Source organism: Pundamilia nyererei, unplaced genomic scaffold (assembly GCF_000239375.1).
Source record: "Pundamilia nyererei isolate P.nyererei 1_Seehausen unplaced genomic scaffold, PunNye1.0 scaffold00031, whole genome shotgun sequence".
Classification (NCBI taxonomy): Eukaryota; Metazoa; Chordata; class Actinopteri; order Cichliformes; family Cichlidae; genus Pundamilia; species Pundamilia nyererei.
This window is the reverse complement of record NW_005187432.1, coordinates 499,006-515,031: the sequence shown is the minus strand read 5'-3', so window position 1 is coordinate 515,031 and position 16,026 is coordinate 499,006. Positions and strand designations below refer to the sequence as shown.

Here is a 16,026-nt window from a genome sequence, read left to right as displayed (position 1 = left end):
CTCAACTCGATCCCTTCGCAAAGGAGAACCAAGTCCTCTCAGAGACCCCTCGGTATTTTCAAATATTTCACATTGCATGTAAGAACCTCAGCAGCCTATATTCTTTCAGTCACTACCCAAAACTTGACCCTAGGTGAGAAGACTGACTGGTTAATAGAAAGCTTCACCTTCCAGTTCAACCCCCTTTCCACCAAAAGTGCTCTGGTACCATTTTTGTGAAATACTGATCCCTTGATACTTCAGTTGACACATGTATAAAACACATGTAAACTGGAAGAACAATTTTTCCATCACACCTCAGTAACTCTTCCAGCATGAAGAGTTAGTCTAATGTGGTATGGCAGGAGTGAAGCAGGATTAATCCTTAGTCCAGAGTTCAACAGCCAATCAGAACCTCCCTTTGAGCACCATATATGAGCTTAGCCATGGGATGCTGAGCAATTACCTTACAAATTATAGCAGACTCCCTTATTCTGGTATCCTGTTGTACAGACGCTGGCCCCGAGCTCCACACGACATGAAAATGCATCTTCGCCTAGACGGTTTAACAAAGTCCGGAGCTTTCAGACTCTTGTGGAGAATTTAAGAGCTCCTTCACTACCTCTGAAGTTTTGCCTCCGCCACAGAGGATGTGTTAGTGGGATTCAAGAGTTTCTGAAAGTGCTCTTTCCACAGCAAAACAATATCCTCAGCGTGGATTACTGCTAAGCATAGCCTGGGCTAAGACTTGCTTTCCTTTTGCTGAGTAGTCTGAAGGTTTGTCAGAACTTCCCTGGATCAGCTGAAAGTCCTTCTCCACAGACTCCTTCACTCGTCCTGCATTTAAATTTTGGATACACAATCACCACAGCTACAGCACTTTAGACCTGCTGGTATGGTCTGGTACATCTTCCAGGCTAACTAGTAGAGATCAGTAATACTACAGACTGCTTAGACCTTATATTTTACACTGCAAGGGTATATTTGCAATACTCCCAAAAGTCTATTCATTTAACATAACATGTGAGTTTGAGAAACTCAAAAATCATAATCACAGAATATTTTTTTTAAACTTATGAAAGTGTCAAAGGTATTTCTTAATTTTTGACACTTGAAAGTTGTCTTACTGCTGAAGCTAACGCATTTCAGTAGGTGAAACTTTACCTTGAAGACACCTTTCACAATTTCATTATGGCTAAGTGAGCAGTTGGTGAGGTTTCGCAGTCAGCGTTTTCCATAAAAACTATCTGTGATCACAGCAATCTGCTATAGCGGCAAAAGCAACAAGGATTTTTGTGCAGCACCGAACACGTGTTTATCAGGTATGTTTTTCCATCGACAGCAAAACAACTTTCCACAACGACCAGCTGATTGGGAATACACGTTTTTCCGAAGCTGCCTGTGTTTACCAAGGGGTCTCTGATTGGTCTGTAGTCTGGGGACTGGGGATTTTAGCGATCAATTTCACCGTAACTGCTAGCAAATGACCAGGGAAAAATCATTTTTCACGAGTAGCTAGTGATTTCAAGCCAGTTACCAATTGGTTTGTAGGGATGTATAACTGCAGCCTTAAACAATAAACAATTGATTTCCAATAACTTGAATTGGGTAAGCAGTTAAGAATATGGGTGGATGGAGAAGAGCTTTCATGGACTGTTAGTTAGAATGGAGGTTTTTTAGAAATCATCAGTTTCTTTTTTCTACATGCTGTTTTTTTTCTATACTTCTCAAAAAAGTAATCATCTTATTTGCATTTTTATTTATGTGTTTGTATATTATGTATAATTGTATAGTTCTCTTTCTTTCCAACACTTTCATTTGTATAAATCAATAATGCACAGCCGATGAAGGTGAAAAGATAAGGTAGTTACCTGATTATTGTGTTATATGGATGTTAAATCTGAATACTTGATATGCTGCGCATTCTTAATTCTATTTCAGTGAGCCTATCAGCTCATTTTCTTCCCTTTTATTTTACCTGAAAGTTATCCTGGACAGAGGTCTATAAGCAGCCTTATTCATAAGCAATGCGAGCATTCAGTAAGCCACAGTGGTCAAAAGCTTGTTTGCATATTTTGAAGAAAATCAAGATGAGGTTAGCTGAGAATGACATTTTTTGCTTTTCTTATTCTTCTCCTGGCCTCTCATTCTTTGATTTTGCATTTCTGAGTTTCGTCTGATTATTCCACGTATACAGAAAAAAAAACTGGGTGTCTGTTGTGGCTTTGACCCTTTGACTCTCACTTTTCACTGCTTGTGATGTTTCCTCATCTTTAAAATGAAGTATATTCTACTGTTGCACTCATAGTAAGTCATTCTGGATGTGCGTGTCGGCTTAAAATGTAAATGTGAATGTGCGTCTGCTTTTGTCAGCAGTGTGAGGGATTTTCTCTAATTCAGCATGATATACAGGACTCCTTTTTGCCCAGATTGTCACTCACACACTCTTAACTCTCTCTCGCATGGTACAGTGTTCATTCCCTTAATGTTAAAAAACCCCTACACTTTTCAACCATAATAGCTTTTGTCAGGGTTCTTACACTCCAAACTGAACCAAAACCGTAGCTGAGTTATTCCCCTTCTTCACTTCACTTTGATCTCTGCAGCTGGGTGAAGCTGCATTTTTTTTACCTCGAAGACCCTCTCCAATGCCGAGTGCCAGGCCGTCCTTGGTCCACTGGACGATGCCGCTGTAGTTGAAGACGACACAGGACAGCACCACCCGTTCTCCCAGCACCACCGACTGGTCCGCGGGCTCTTGGGAGAAACGAACGCACCACACTGCAACAGAAGGACAGAGAGGGGGATCAATTTTTTAGTTCCTTTCACTGTGACCTGGCCATGAGCTGGCATTTTTATTGCACTGTATCGAGCTAGACAGTCCCTCTCTGGTCTTATTGACTTCTGTTTGTCCATATGGAGGTTGCTGGGTAATTTGTTGTGTGCTTTTATTGAATATAGGGTGTTTTTATTGTTTCTTTTATTGTGTGTTTTTACTATGAGTGTATTTTAATATGAACCCGGTTTGAGTGAAATTTCTCTTACAGGAATAAACATGAACTCCATGCATATATAGTGTTCATTATTATTATTATTATTGTCTTTTTAGCTGGTCAAGAGTCCATTGCTTGAATTTTGTATATTTTTCATTCCTCTGTGTCTTTTCTCTCTGTTTTGTCTCTTTGCCTCCTTTTTAAGGTTTTCCCTGGTCTGAACTGAGGCTTCTGTGCAAAAGTGTGTGTGTACATGCATGGATGTGTAAGCGAACACTTGTGTAGCAAGAACATCATTGCAAGCTGTTATACAGCCTGCTCTTTTTCATCACACACAGTACAAAGGATTTTGCTTACACACACACACATTTCCTGCAGCAAAATAAGCCTTTTGGCTATCGCAGTGCCACTAAAATACACAGATAGAAAACTACAAGTGTAGAGCAGGCATACATTAACGCACTCGCTTAAAGAGAGAGTGTCAGGTGAGGAGGCGAGGCACTCACCCGGCGCTATTTTCAGCCGTTTGCATCATCAGGTAAAATTGTTTCATATTCTGGAGAAAGTCTTGCAAGAAGGCACGTTAATTAAGGCAGAGAGAGGGAGACTGCGCTGCCTTAGATGACACATGCACACGAACGTGCACGAGCACACATATACAAACACACTGAAACTTACAGAGACAGAAGCTTTTTCACACATGCAACAACCAATTTATGCAGTTGTGCACAAACGCACTATATCACTAACACAAATGCAGTTGCATACTCAGTCTGTGGAAGTGTGTATATATGTGCACTTGCACACATATACACACTTCCACAGAGTTTGTGTCTGTCTTCCCGTGGGCTATTCTGTTCTTGGATCATGGTTAAAACAATCCTATTAGCTAATTAAGTCAAAACTGGTTAATAAAGCGAGCCCTGGCTCTGAGGGACACATCTCAGTGGGATTCAACCACAAAGGTGCAAACAACAGGGCGATTTACTGATTTGTCAGGAGGATTACATGACTTGTCATGTTATTTGTGTGGAAGGCTTGTCTAATGAAAGCAGGACATTTTAAAACTTCACAAGAAGAGCTTTGATGTTTCGTCAACTTTCCTTTTGAATGCTGATTCAAGAAGACAACTGTGGCAACTGTGAGCTGATAGCTGTGTAATTTATTTTGAAGTTTAAGGGAAAAACTGCCTTAACACACTTCACCGTTCTTAGTGGCTGTTGCTTGGTTGTGCTTTTTGTTGAGATATTATTTCCAGAAGGGACAGTTTTTCCAATTAGTTCAAATGTTTAAACAACCTGTTAGGTTTTGTGTTCACTCTTATTTTGCTTCAAGTTATAGAAACCCCAAGGGAGGTCAGGTTATTAATTTTCATCAGAGTTTAAAATCTCATCCTCAGACTTTTTAATTCTCCTTTAAGCTTTTGGCTCTTATGACATGTTTAAATAGCAAACATTTAACAGCGTGTATCACCTTTTTAGTTTGTTTTGTCTCTTTTTTCCTGTATACTGTATTTCTTCTTAATTAATGTAAAACATTTTGTAATCATAGTTGTAGAGTGCTGCGAGTCATGTACTTCTGTATTCAGTAGTTTCAAATAAAGGCAAACTGTTCATAAAACGCTGGCATTTTTAGGCAGAATGTGGAAAAAAAAAAACTTTAATTAGTTCAGTCATTAGTTAAAATCCAAGCAGCTTTCGACTTTCAGCCCCTAAAATTCTCATTAATCTACTGGGGAAGATACAATGACGCCCTTAGATTTCTGCACAATCAATCAAAATGCAACACACAGAATATGGAAGCTGTGCTGCATTTTCAGTGCATGGTACAACTCGACCACTCTCTTGTTATCACTCACTGTGCACACATGGATCACTCAGAGTTCAACACAAGTTCAGCACATCTTGTAAGGTTGCCAAAAGGGATAGTAAAAAAGAACATACAGGAAAGCAGTTGCTCCAGCACAAATAAAAGAAAAAATATATATAACAGAAGATTAAGAGTTTGTTTAAAAGTTTGTTTACTTTTACTGCATATTATTAGAACGGTGAGATAAAACAATCCTTTACCACACGGGTCAATAAAATAGTTAAATCATATCTACTTTTATATACAGTATGATTTATTACATTAATATAGAATGTTAATGGATTTTATTTCTTCTGATATGTTAAACAACCCTGGCACAGAGGCAAAAATATCCATTCTAATGTTAGTTCTTGCAAGCCATATGTAAATTGCTTAAATTTCTTAAACAACTGCTGCAAGCCACCCAGAGACCCACCTTGACTCCATCTCCTAATTTTCATGTTATAGCTAATCTAATCCATGTTGCTCTTGCCTTTTTCTGTACTTGGGGTCTTATCGGTTCTTTCTCTCTCTGTCTTTTTCCTTTTTCCTTGTATGAAGATGTATTCCACCAAGTAAAAATGAATGAAAAGGAAAACAGCAATCTTCTTTGTCTATAGTTCTCCTGATTGAAACACATTTTTTCACACCTGGTCTTTGAAAAACAGGTGATAATGTTCCCCGGCTGTAAAAATGTGCATTCTTAGGTCTTTAATCTTAAAAAGTGAAAGTCAAACAGAATACCTTAAAATAAAACTACGAACGTGGGAGCTGCTTCTCTTTCTGAGTGGAAAAAGAAGGAGCTGCTGGGTTGTGCCTGCTAACTTGAGTGATTTACATGTGGGTCATGTTATGCATGATTTATGCAAAATTAACAGCTATTATGAGCAAAGGCCCTCATCTTCGTGTATAACTCTGTACAGAACAACACATGTTCTCACGGGACTGGCTGTGATGTGTTTAATCTGTGTGTAACTGTGTAGGAGAGCGAAAGAGAGAAGTAGTGACAGAAAGATATGAAGGAGGAGACAACAAACATTTCTGTTTGTGTGCTGTGAAATGCATGAATGTGTGGGTATGACTGCGTGGGTATACACTGATCAGCCACAACATTAAAACCACCTGTATGATGTTGTGCAGTCTGTTACCAGCACAGTTCTGATCAGTCAGGGCAATAACTTAAGACCTCCAGGACTGTCAGTGTCTATAGCGGAAAGTTAGCAGTGGATCCTGCAGCGTTTGAATTGCAGTGTGCATTTGTGGTTTTTGTTTTGGAGGCTTGGTTAATACCTTTAATATCTGTGCTCCAGAGCAGCATTTGCATTGAGGCTGGGCACAACGTTGTGTTGGAAGAGGCCAGAACCACTGGCCAGTGCAATCACAGGAAGGGTTTTTGCTTGCAACAATGCCAGTGGTAGGTAACACATGTCAGTATTTTATCCAATTGTATTCAAGGACTCTCACAGTTTAATGCCGAACATTAGATTTTAACTTCACCCGTCAGTGGGTTTAAAGTTGTGGCTGCCTGGAGTAGATTTGTGTGCATATTTGGGATTGAATACGTGTGTCTGCAGTTTGTCAGCTTGAAGCAGGGATTCAGATCAGAGAAGTGAGAGCTGTACAGACAGAGAACAGAGATGTAATTAACCCTACGGGATACCCCACCAACCCGCTGCCTCCACCAGCATACACACACCTCTGTCTCTCTCCCCTCTAACATTTTCTCCATTTTCAAACTCCCTGTGTATTTCTTCTCACATGTGGTCAGTTTCTCTACATTTATATTTCCTTTATGTGTTGCTCTTTTTTTTTTAGCCTCTCTACATTTTCCTCAAATCACTTTTTCTTTTTTCTTGTCAGGGTTTCCAAGTTCATCCTGTTTAACTTTGACTAGCCCACCTCTTTTAATATAGTCTGACTCTTTCCGTCCTCGTTTCCTCTCCTTCTTTGTGTATTTTTTTCAATGCAGCAATGCACAATTTTTATAGCGTCTTCAATCCCGCTCTCTTTTGTTCTTTGGACCCAGCTCGTTGTTTCTCCACCTCCCTCCATCTTCTCTCTTTCCTCTCCCGCTTCACTTCACTACCCCTCTAGTACTCCAGTATTTCCCTCATTATCTCTCTGTATCTATGAACATTTTTTCCATGTTTTTTTATATATTTCTCACTTTTCTTCGCCCTCTCTCCTATCCACTGTTTTCTGCTGCAATTGTCTCTTTCTGTCTCAGCCTCCTCCTCACTCTCCTTCTCATCTTTACATCCCTGCATCATTACCCTTGGGGATAATCTTGGGCATATCTTCTCTTCCTCTTTTTTATTCTCATTGCATAATGACCCAGCTTCACAATAAAAGCCACAGTGCCCTTGCATATTATCCGTAATACCTTTAATATCTTTTATTCACTTTGGTCTTTTTTTCCCTTCAGGCTGAGCTTTGTTAAACATCAATACAAGCACTATCTAACTAGCCCTATCAATTTCTACTTGAAGTGTACAAGTCTTTCTGTATTATAAAGAAATTCTACATTTTGCATTAATGCTGAAGTATTAACATTCAGTGGCTGACTTGGAATAGAGGAGCTGCACTCACACAGAAGTGTAGGCTGAAGGGGGAAGCTGAGCAGCAAGGACGATTTTTGCCAGTGAATTTGTACTGTAAAATAATTCATAGACTTTCATAATGAGTAACCTAGGACATCGGTTCATGTGAACATTTATGCAGGTGATTAACCATGTAAGAAATATTTGCCTTCACTTGACACTTGACTTGAGAAGTAGTTGTATGCCATCCATACATACATACATTCATACATCCATAACTGCTAGTTCAGGCTCACAGTGGTATGGAGGCTGTCCCAGGTATCATAGGGGAAAATGGTCTATACCTTGGTGTCTATTGTGACTGCTCCCACAAAGCTGATGTATGTTTCAGAGCATATTTAATGTTGTATTGTGGTCTGCATCAGCCCTTTCACAGCTGTCATTGTATAACACTGAATTCATTGTCTTTTTCACTTCAAAACTCATCTTTTCTCCAAATGAAAAGCCACTTGCAAAGAAACAACACAATACGAATACACATGGCTCTTGTTTTGTCAGGGGTGCCGGGTACAGGAAAGACTTAGCACCTTGCTTACTACAACCAAAGACTTTAACAAAGGATTAGAAAGACGTTTTAAAAGGTTTAAGAAATGGACAGTAGTCTCCTTTGTGAAAGTCATAAATTTTGTCCGCCCATTGATTTATTTTAGGAAGGAGTGCGGCCAAAGGTTTGCTCTGCACAGACAATCACAGTTGTAATCTACACAACCACCAAACGATGAACGCAGTGTTCCTTAGACAAAGACGTTTACTATTAAAAAAATATATCAAGAAACTGTAGTACCTGTAATAAAACTGCAACTCTTCTGCAGTTTTGACAGCTGGCAGTGAAATAAGTAACCTGACTTGGTGTCAGCGCTGCTGCACAGTACAGGTGTGTGTCCCCATATAATATTTGCCACTATCCCTTTTTGCTCAGTTGTCTTTGCTGTGATAAGCACAAATGAATCTATCACATAACTTCTTATTCCGAGTGCAGTTCACAGGTTTTTGATTAGCTCAAGGATAAAAAAAGAAATAGGCTGAGTGCAGCTGACAAGAATGTATAAAACTGGAATTTCAGGCAGCAATCAACTTTTCAGCGCTCTCTCTTCTCCTGTGAGCTAAACAATAACACTGCTCACTCATATCAAATCATAACTTTCATGCAGCGCTCTTCTTTTTGGAATTTGAGTTAATATGAAAAAGAAGGAAGTCTTTGTAACAAGAAGAAATCGGCTGACATTTTAACTGCCTTGACTTTAAAGTGGGATGTCTTGTCATCTTATTAGACATGGTCACAGTACTCCCTGAGGAATGCAGCTGCTGATTCCAAACAGCGAAGACCTCCAAGGTGGCCATCAGAGGCCAAATGCAATTTCCTACAAGCAAATGTAGAAATGAAAAGGCAGTTTGTGAGGTTTGTAACCCTAAACTGCACATCTCCACACCCTGAAGCATTCATGCTTCTAACCCCCACCCCAAAAACTGCCACGCTGACCCTTTCCTTGTATTCATGGCCCAGCTCTGCCTCTGGGCTATGGCTCGCTCCCATTTCAACTACCACACACCACTCTCACTCAGGAGAGAGAGCACGCTGTGTCTACGTGTGTATGCGAAAGCATTGTTCGTGTTTACACGCATGCCTGCATGCGTAGCTGTCATTGTTGTGTTGTGTACACCGCACGCATATATTTGCCATTTCCGAAAAAGGCAGCAAAGGGCAAAGTGTGGCTGGAAGAGTCAAAAAAAGGTGTTCGCCTCAAAGAGAGAAAAGGAAAAAGAAAGTGTTTGTGTGCATGTGTGTGAAGGAACAAAAAGAAAAGCAAAGAAATTAAACAAGCATATAGATGGCTAACATCCAGTACTCGGAGAAAAATTATGACTCGTAATAAACTCTCCAGGCATTTATGTGATATTAGTAGCTTATAAGACTAATATATAAAATCATAACACTGAGAGAAGAAGAAAACGTGTAATAATTTTCTGAGTAGTTACTGGGGTAGGTGCTCTGCCTCTGTCATCTATGACAGTGAGACATCACATAAGCGTATTTAAGCTATCATGACAGTTAGTAAGTTAGTTGGTGCATTACATTTTTTAAATGGTCTAAAAGACATCATTGTCGTGTCTGAAATACATTTTTTATGCTTCCATAGTTTTAGAAATAATTCATTTTTATTGCCGTAAATTTTAATTTACCACTCAAACTGCTTTTGGGCCTTAACATGCAAAGTGCTGTATTACTTTGCAGCATGAACATGACTGTCAAATATTTGATGTCTGACAAAATTATGGATCTATTATTGACTTGTAGAGTCCAGAAATTCACAACCTTCAAGCTACCGGCTGAAACCTAGAATAACTTCCTTTTATGTGAACGTTTGAATGTTTCAGTTATCAAAACTAATCAAATACCTACAACACAGACGTGGTAATTCAACTATTACATGAAAAATTCCTCTGATAATGTATGAGACAGAGATATTACACAGCCACGGTTAGAGACGAATCTCTGTTTTAGCTATAGTTATATTCTTTACAGAAATGCTGTGCATCTATAGTACATTTAGCCTGCAGTATATAGGAAGGCTTGGCACACAAAGCAACTACAGAAAAGATTTTTCTGTCACATTACAAAGCCATGTCTCCCTCCAGTCATTTACAAACAAAGGTCATGAATACAGCGACCTGTTTGTTTCTGATTGGCCGTGAGGGGCGACTGCATCATTCCTGTGGGTTGATATGCTTACTGCATCCTTGTTTATTTGATGTTTTGGAAATATGATTTATGTAACATTTATGCCCCCAAAGCACACAGCATTTAACTGACAGAGACGTACACGAGAGCGGACAGAGAGAGAGACAGAAAAGGACTTGGCGAGACAGACACAGTGGGACAGACACGGAGATCATAACTTTGCCGCTGTGTGTCTCGGTTTTTGCTGTGTGTTTGCTGTAAACAGTAGCTCCGCGATTTCCCAGTGCCCCCCACCACCAAATGCTGCTTTTATTTCTCCTCACAAACACCTCCAGCAGAACAGAGAAGCAGCGTGAAACCAACCGTAGAGGTGATGCTGAGCAAACCCAGCAGTTATTGGAAATCACACGCGCACTCACAGGGGCAGTTACCGATGCGTAGATATAGAAACGCACACTCTAACACACACAAGGGCACTCCAAAAAAGTAATGCGCGCAAGATTCATGAGCACATGAGCGTACTTACAAAAGCACAGGCACCAATCACACGCACACAAATATACACAATTACACTGCCAAAAACACTTGCACATGCACATACGCACACAGACACACGCATCTTTCTTCCCCAGTTATTGGCTTACATTCATAAAACAATTGACTTATCTGTTTACTTGAAAATCACTTTAAGGATCTTTCTTGAGCTTCTAGATTTTAGGGATCACCCAATAACATGATCCTGCTCTGGCTCCGGCTCCCTTTAAATTCCATTGTTTGTTTTTCTTTTCATTTTTGGCACCGTACTAGTCTACATTTACGCTGCCAAAGAATATACAGACAGAACATCTGAATGAATAAAGGGATAGGAACATTACAGGGGAACTGTTTATCACAGCACAATGTGGTTGTTTCAAGAATAGTTTTAAAAGCCAATTGAATCTATTAGAATTCTGGTCTATCATTTGTAGTTTGGCTATGATTTATGACTGCTTATAATAAGAAACTCAGTGTTAATAAGCTTGAAGAGGCATCTAAAACCACTGATAGAAACTGCATACTTACAACTACAACAGGTCATGAGCCTTCTCAACACAGAGCAGTTTCTGGGCATTTTTTGCTCTTTTTACATTTTCATTCACTTTGTTTGTTCTTAAAGAAATCTGAGTGCGAATGGTTGTCTGTCTCTCTGGGTTAGCTCTGTGTCAGGCTGGCGATCTGTCCAGGGTGTACCCACCTCTCACCCTGTGGTAGCTGGGATAGGGTCTAGTACCCACATGACCCTGACAAGGATAAGTAGAATATAGTGGATGGATGAATAGATAGAAACAGCACATCACACCAATCAGCCTACTCAAGTTGCACTTTCCATCCATGTCTGTCTAGGCTGGTATGACACGTGTAGTGAACACTCTGAAGGAACAGGGAGACACTAAAGATGAGTATCACTATCCAATCAAATGTCAAATTACAGTTGAAAGACTGTTTTTGCAGAACGTCAAGACATCACAGTGAAACTGACCTTTGACCCTTTGGATCATCATCATCACATCATTATCTCGTACAGTTAAATGTTATGTAAATGTTTGGCCATCATGGTGGTGAGGGGGTTATCACGTGCTGCTAAGTCCACTGTGTAGGTGGGGATTTTCAGTGTGAGTTTGCAGGTCTTTCCTGTGACTCTGTGGGTTCACTCCAGGTGCTCTGGCTTCATCACACAGCTCAGAGCCATGGATGTTAGGTTAAGTGGTGATTCTACAGTCAATTTGACCATAGGTGTGAATGTGAGCATGAATAGTTGTTTTTCTCTGTGTTAGTCCTGCAACAAGCTGGCAACCTGTTTTATTACACACCTTACACCAATGGTAAGCATGCATGTCCACACCCATGATTTGTTGCTCATTTCTGATGCTTGGTCGCCACAGTCACATGTTCAAATACATCATTCAACTACAGCTGATGACTAAATGTTACACTGGCATCATGGAAAAGATCAGAAAATCATCTGACTCATCATCATGGGGCGATCGTGGTTCAAGACTTGGCAGTTCGTCTTGTAATCGGAAGGTTGCCGGTTCAAGCCCTGGCTCGGACAGTCTCGGTCGTTGTGTCCTTGGGCAAGACACTTCACCCGTTGCCTACTGATGGTGGTCAGAGGGCCCGGTGACGCCAATGTCCGGCAGCCTTGCCTCTGTCAGTGCGCCCCAGGGTGGCTGTGGCTACAACGTAGCTTGCCATCACTAGTGTGTGTGAATGTGTGTGTGGATGACTGAACGTGTAAAGCGCTTTGGAGTCCTTAGGGACTATGTAAAGCACTATACAAATGCAGGCCATTTACCATCATGAACTCTTTCTTTCTGACCAACTTTATCAACCAATACAGAATTCTCGCTGTTGTCCATGGATATGTTTATGTGTGTGTTTTTCTTAGTAGGTCGGTTACTTTTCCCTACTTTTCCTTACTGTACTTTTTCTCAGGTAAATGCCCAACGCCTATCAACTATAAAAATCAGTTTCGGTTTTCATTTCGTGCAAATGTTTCAGAATAAAACTTTTTAAGGAAATGAAGTGTTTGTATTTACTGAAATCCTGCTGTAGATGACTAAATCTGAATACAGCATACAGAAAATGTTAAATTTGTATAAACCGCAAAATGCAGTTACAGAGTTATCATAAAGTACTAAAATGGAACCAGTTATACTCCAAACAGAATAAATAAGAAAAGGCCCATTATCTTCAGCAGTCGGGATAAATAAAGATCAGAAACTGCATGGTTTAAAAACAATGTTCATTTGATTAGATGATTCACTACTCTTAGTATTAGTTAATGGTAGCCCTTTTTAGTTGTTCCAACAATAAATTGACATTTTCCTTTTTGATATTTTTTTATTTTAACTAGTTTAGTACAGAGAAGAGAAAAATATTGCATTTGCAGTGCCCTTGAAAGTAACTGACAGCTACCAGCAGCTTTTATGGCGGAACATTTTCATGCGTATTTGTCATTACTGGTCTCATATAAGGGCTCATATATGGTGTTTACAGTGCTAACTCCACTATCAACTCCACTACCTGACCTTTCTGTGTGGACTTTACATGTTCTTCCTTCCTCACATAGTTCAAAGACATGAAATTAGTGAGATTAGGTTAACTGGTTGTCTGTCTCTATGTGTAAACCCTGGTCACCTGTCCAAGATGTACCCTGCCTCTCGTCGCGTGACAGCTGAAATAGCCTCCAGGCCCCTGTGATCCTGATAAGTGGTGAATGGATGGAGTCATATAACACACCTTTGGCCTTAATTAATTTATGACTTATTGCATACTGGCCAAGAATGTGTTTTGTGAGGTCATTGTGACCTTGACCTGGCATAGAATGTCATGGCATAGATTCAACAAAGTGCTGGGAAAGAATTTGTTCCATATTGACATGATAGTATCACGCAGTTCCTGCAGATTTGCAAAAACTCGCAGATGCAAATTTGCCATTCCACCAAATCTGAAAGGTGCTCTATTGAATTGAGATCTGGTGACTGTGGAGGCCATTTGAATAGAGTGAACTCATGTTCAAGAAAACAGGTTGAGATTATTTAACCTTTGTGACAACCAATGACAGCCCAGAAATGAGACCTTCTATTTCTACACATCTTCTACTATCAAATTTTGGTGAACTGCAGGCTCAGTTTACTGTTCTTAGCTGACAGGAGTGGCACACAGTGTGGTCTTCTCCTGCTCGAGCCCATTTACTTTAAGGTTCAAAGTGTTGGTGTTCAGAGATGCTCTTCTGCATACCTTGGTTGTAATCAGTGGTATTTGAGTAACTGTTGCCTTCCTATCAGCTCAAAACAGACTGGCCATTCTCCTCTGACCTCTGACATCAACAAGAATATTCATCCAGAGAAATGCTACTGACTGCATGCTTTATTTTTTTTATAGATGATTCTCTAGAGCTGATTGTGTGGGAAAATCCCAGTAGCTCAGCAGATTCTTAAATACTCAGACCAGCCTATGTCTGTCTGTGTGACAGTTATGCCATGGTCAAAGTCACTTAAATCAGTTGGAATTTTGCTCATTCTGATGTTCGGTTTGAACTTCAAATGGTTACCTTGACCATGACTACATGACTAAATGCATAGAGTCGCTACCATGTGATTGGCTGATTAGATATTTCTACTAACAGGCAGTTAATACAAATATTTTTAACTAACAAATGTGCACCACTGTGTATCTTTACCCTTTTTTCTTTTAAAATATGAACATTTTATGTATTTATAGTCAACTAGTACAAATATAGTCAGATAAAAACATTTAACCTCACTACTCAAATGAAATGCAATCTAAAACTATTTCAGTTTATTGTTTTTCAGGTAAAAGTTTTTTAGCTTTTAATTCATTTACCTTCAATCAGACAACTGTAGAGAACACCACAGGAGACAAAGCTTAGCTGCTCAGTACATGCTGGTTTCTTCTCATCACAGATGTGTCAAGATTTTAAAAGAAAGAAATACTTCTTCCTCCCCTCTCTTCAGTTTAATAAAAGAGAATTCAAATTCATCTGCAATTTCTTTGAACGATAACCATTTGAGAAATGTGACTGCAGCAGCATTTATGATCTGTGTCTCAGCAGTGTTGACAAATCTTTTTTGGTAAACCGGCGCCGGGTTCACAGGTTGTTCTCTCACTCTCGTGCACGTAAAATGACCTACACACATACATAGAAGCACATGTAGCATGCACAGTGGTGACAGAGTTTTACTGAAATTTAGCTTAGTCAAAAAAGTACTAGGCTAATCATGACCGTACTGCAACCAGCTTGGTTAAGCTGCTGTTGACTTCAAACAACTGTGTTGTATTAGTCTGACTCTTTTGCAGAAAGCAGGCTCCAAACCCACACTTACATGCACACACACAAGTACACACATATATAAAAACACTTGTACATATGCAAAAGTACATACACGCACACTGGCAGCAATCCCTCCCCTGTCTTCCTATCTGCCTCTCCCCGCAGCTCTCTCTCAGTCTCTCTAATTGACTTCTGTTTTCTTACATTTCATTTCATCTCTTATTTCAGTTTTATTTCCCACTTTTTTATGATCCCCTGTTTTCAATTATTCATCCCTCTCTCTTTCTCTCTCTGATTTCTTTCCATCTGGTCTTGGTGATGTTTAATTCACCTCTTCATTTGGAGGAGGGGGGTGTCTGCTGCTGTGCGCCGTTAATTGGTTTTTAAGAGAGGTAAGTACACACAAACGTACGCACACTGACATACGCACATGCTCGAACACACACAAGCGGACACACACACCCTCCGCTCCCTCTGCTGTTAGAGCACACTGTACATGTCTGCTAGCATTAACATCACCAAATGAGCACGGAGTGAAAAAGCATGTGAGAAGAGGAGGGCAATTGTGTGTGCGTGTGTGTGTGTGTGTGTGAGTCAGTGTATGAGTGGAGGGGGAAATTATATTTGTGTGTATGTGTCTGTGAGTGTGAGTGCATTTGAGTGAGCAGGTCAATGCTGTGAATGTTGCATTCGATACAAATTAGACCGAGCGCATGGATGAATATGAGCGTGTATGAGCGTGTGTGTGTGTGTGTGTGTGTGTGTGTGTGTGTGTGTGTGTGTGTGTGTGTGTGCGCGCGCGTGCGCGCGCTCTGGCACTTCTAGAGTTGTGAGGACCCACTGGAGACTTTATGATTTAGGACATTTTTTGAAAGTGAGAACATTTTAGTCATTCTTCACCGTTTTTGAAAGGCTGTGTGAGGGTTAAGACTTTATGTTGGGGTTCAGAGTAGCAGCATGAGGACTGAGTAAACCATGATCATCTTGTGAGGTTTTAGGTCCTTATAGGTATACAAAGACAAACAGGAGTGTATTCTCCAGCCTGACTGTTCAACCAAATCTGATTGGTCAGAGAATCATCCAGTGTTA

General features: G+C 40.1%; 1 protein-coding gene across 2 annotated transcripts in view; it reads right to left on the bottom strand.

Annotated features, from left to right (window-relative positions):
• Positions 1 to 16,026, bottom strand: part of kirrel1b (kirre like nephrin family adhesion molecule 1b) — a 79,262-nt gene that overhangs the window by 28,523 nt on the left and 34,713 nt on the right. For both annotated transcript variants that reach the window (XM_013909812.1, XM_013909811.1), the window contains exon 2: positions 2,611 to 2,760. In XM_013909812.1, the coding sequence (XP_013765266.1) occupies positions 2,611 to 2,760 (150 nt within the window). The remainder of the gene's footprint in view (positions 1 to 2,610; positions 2,761 to 16,026) is intronic.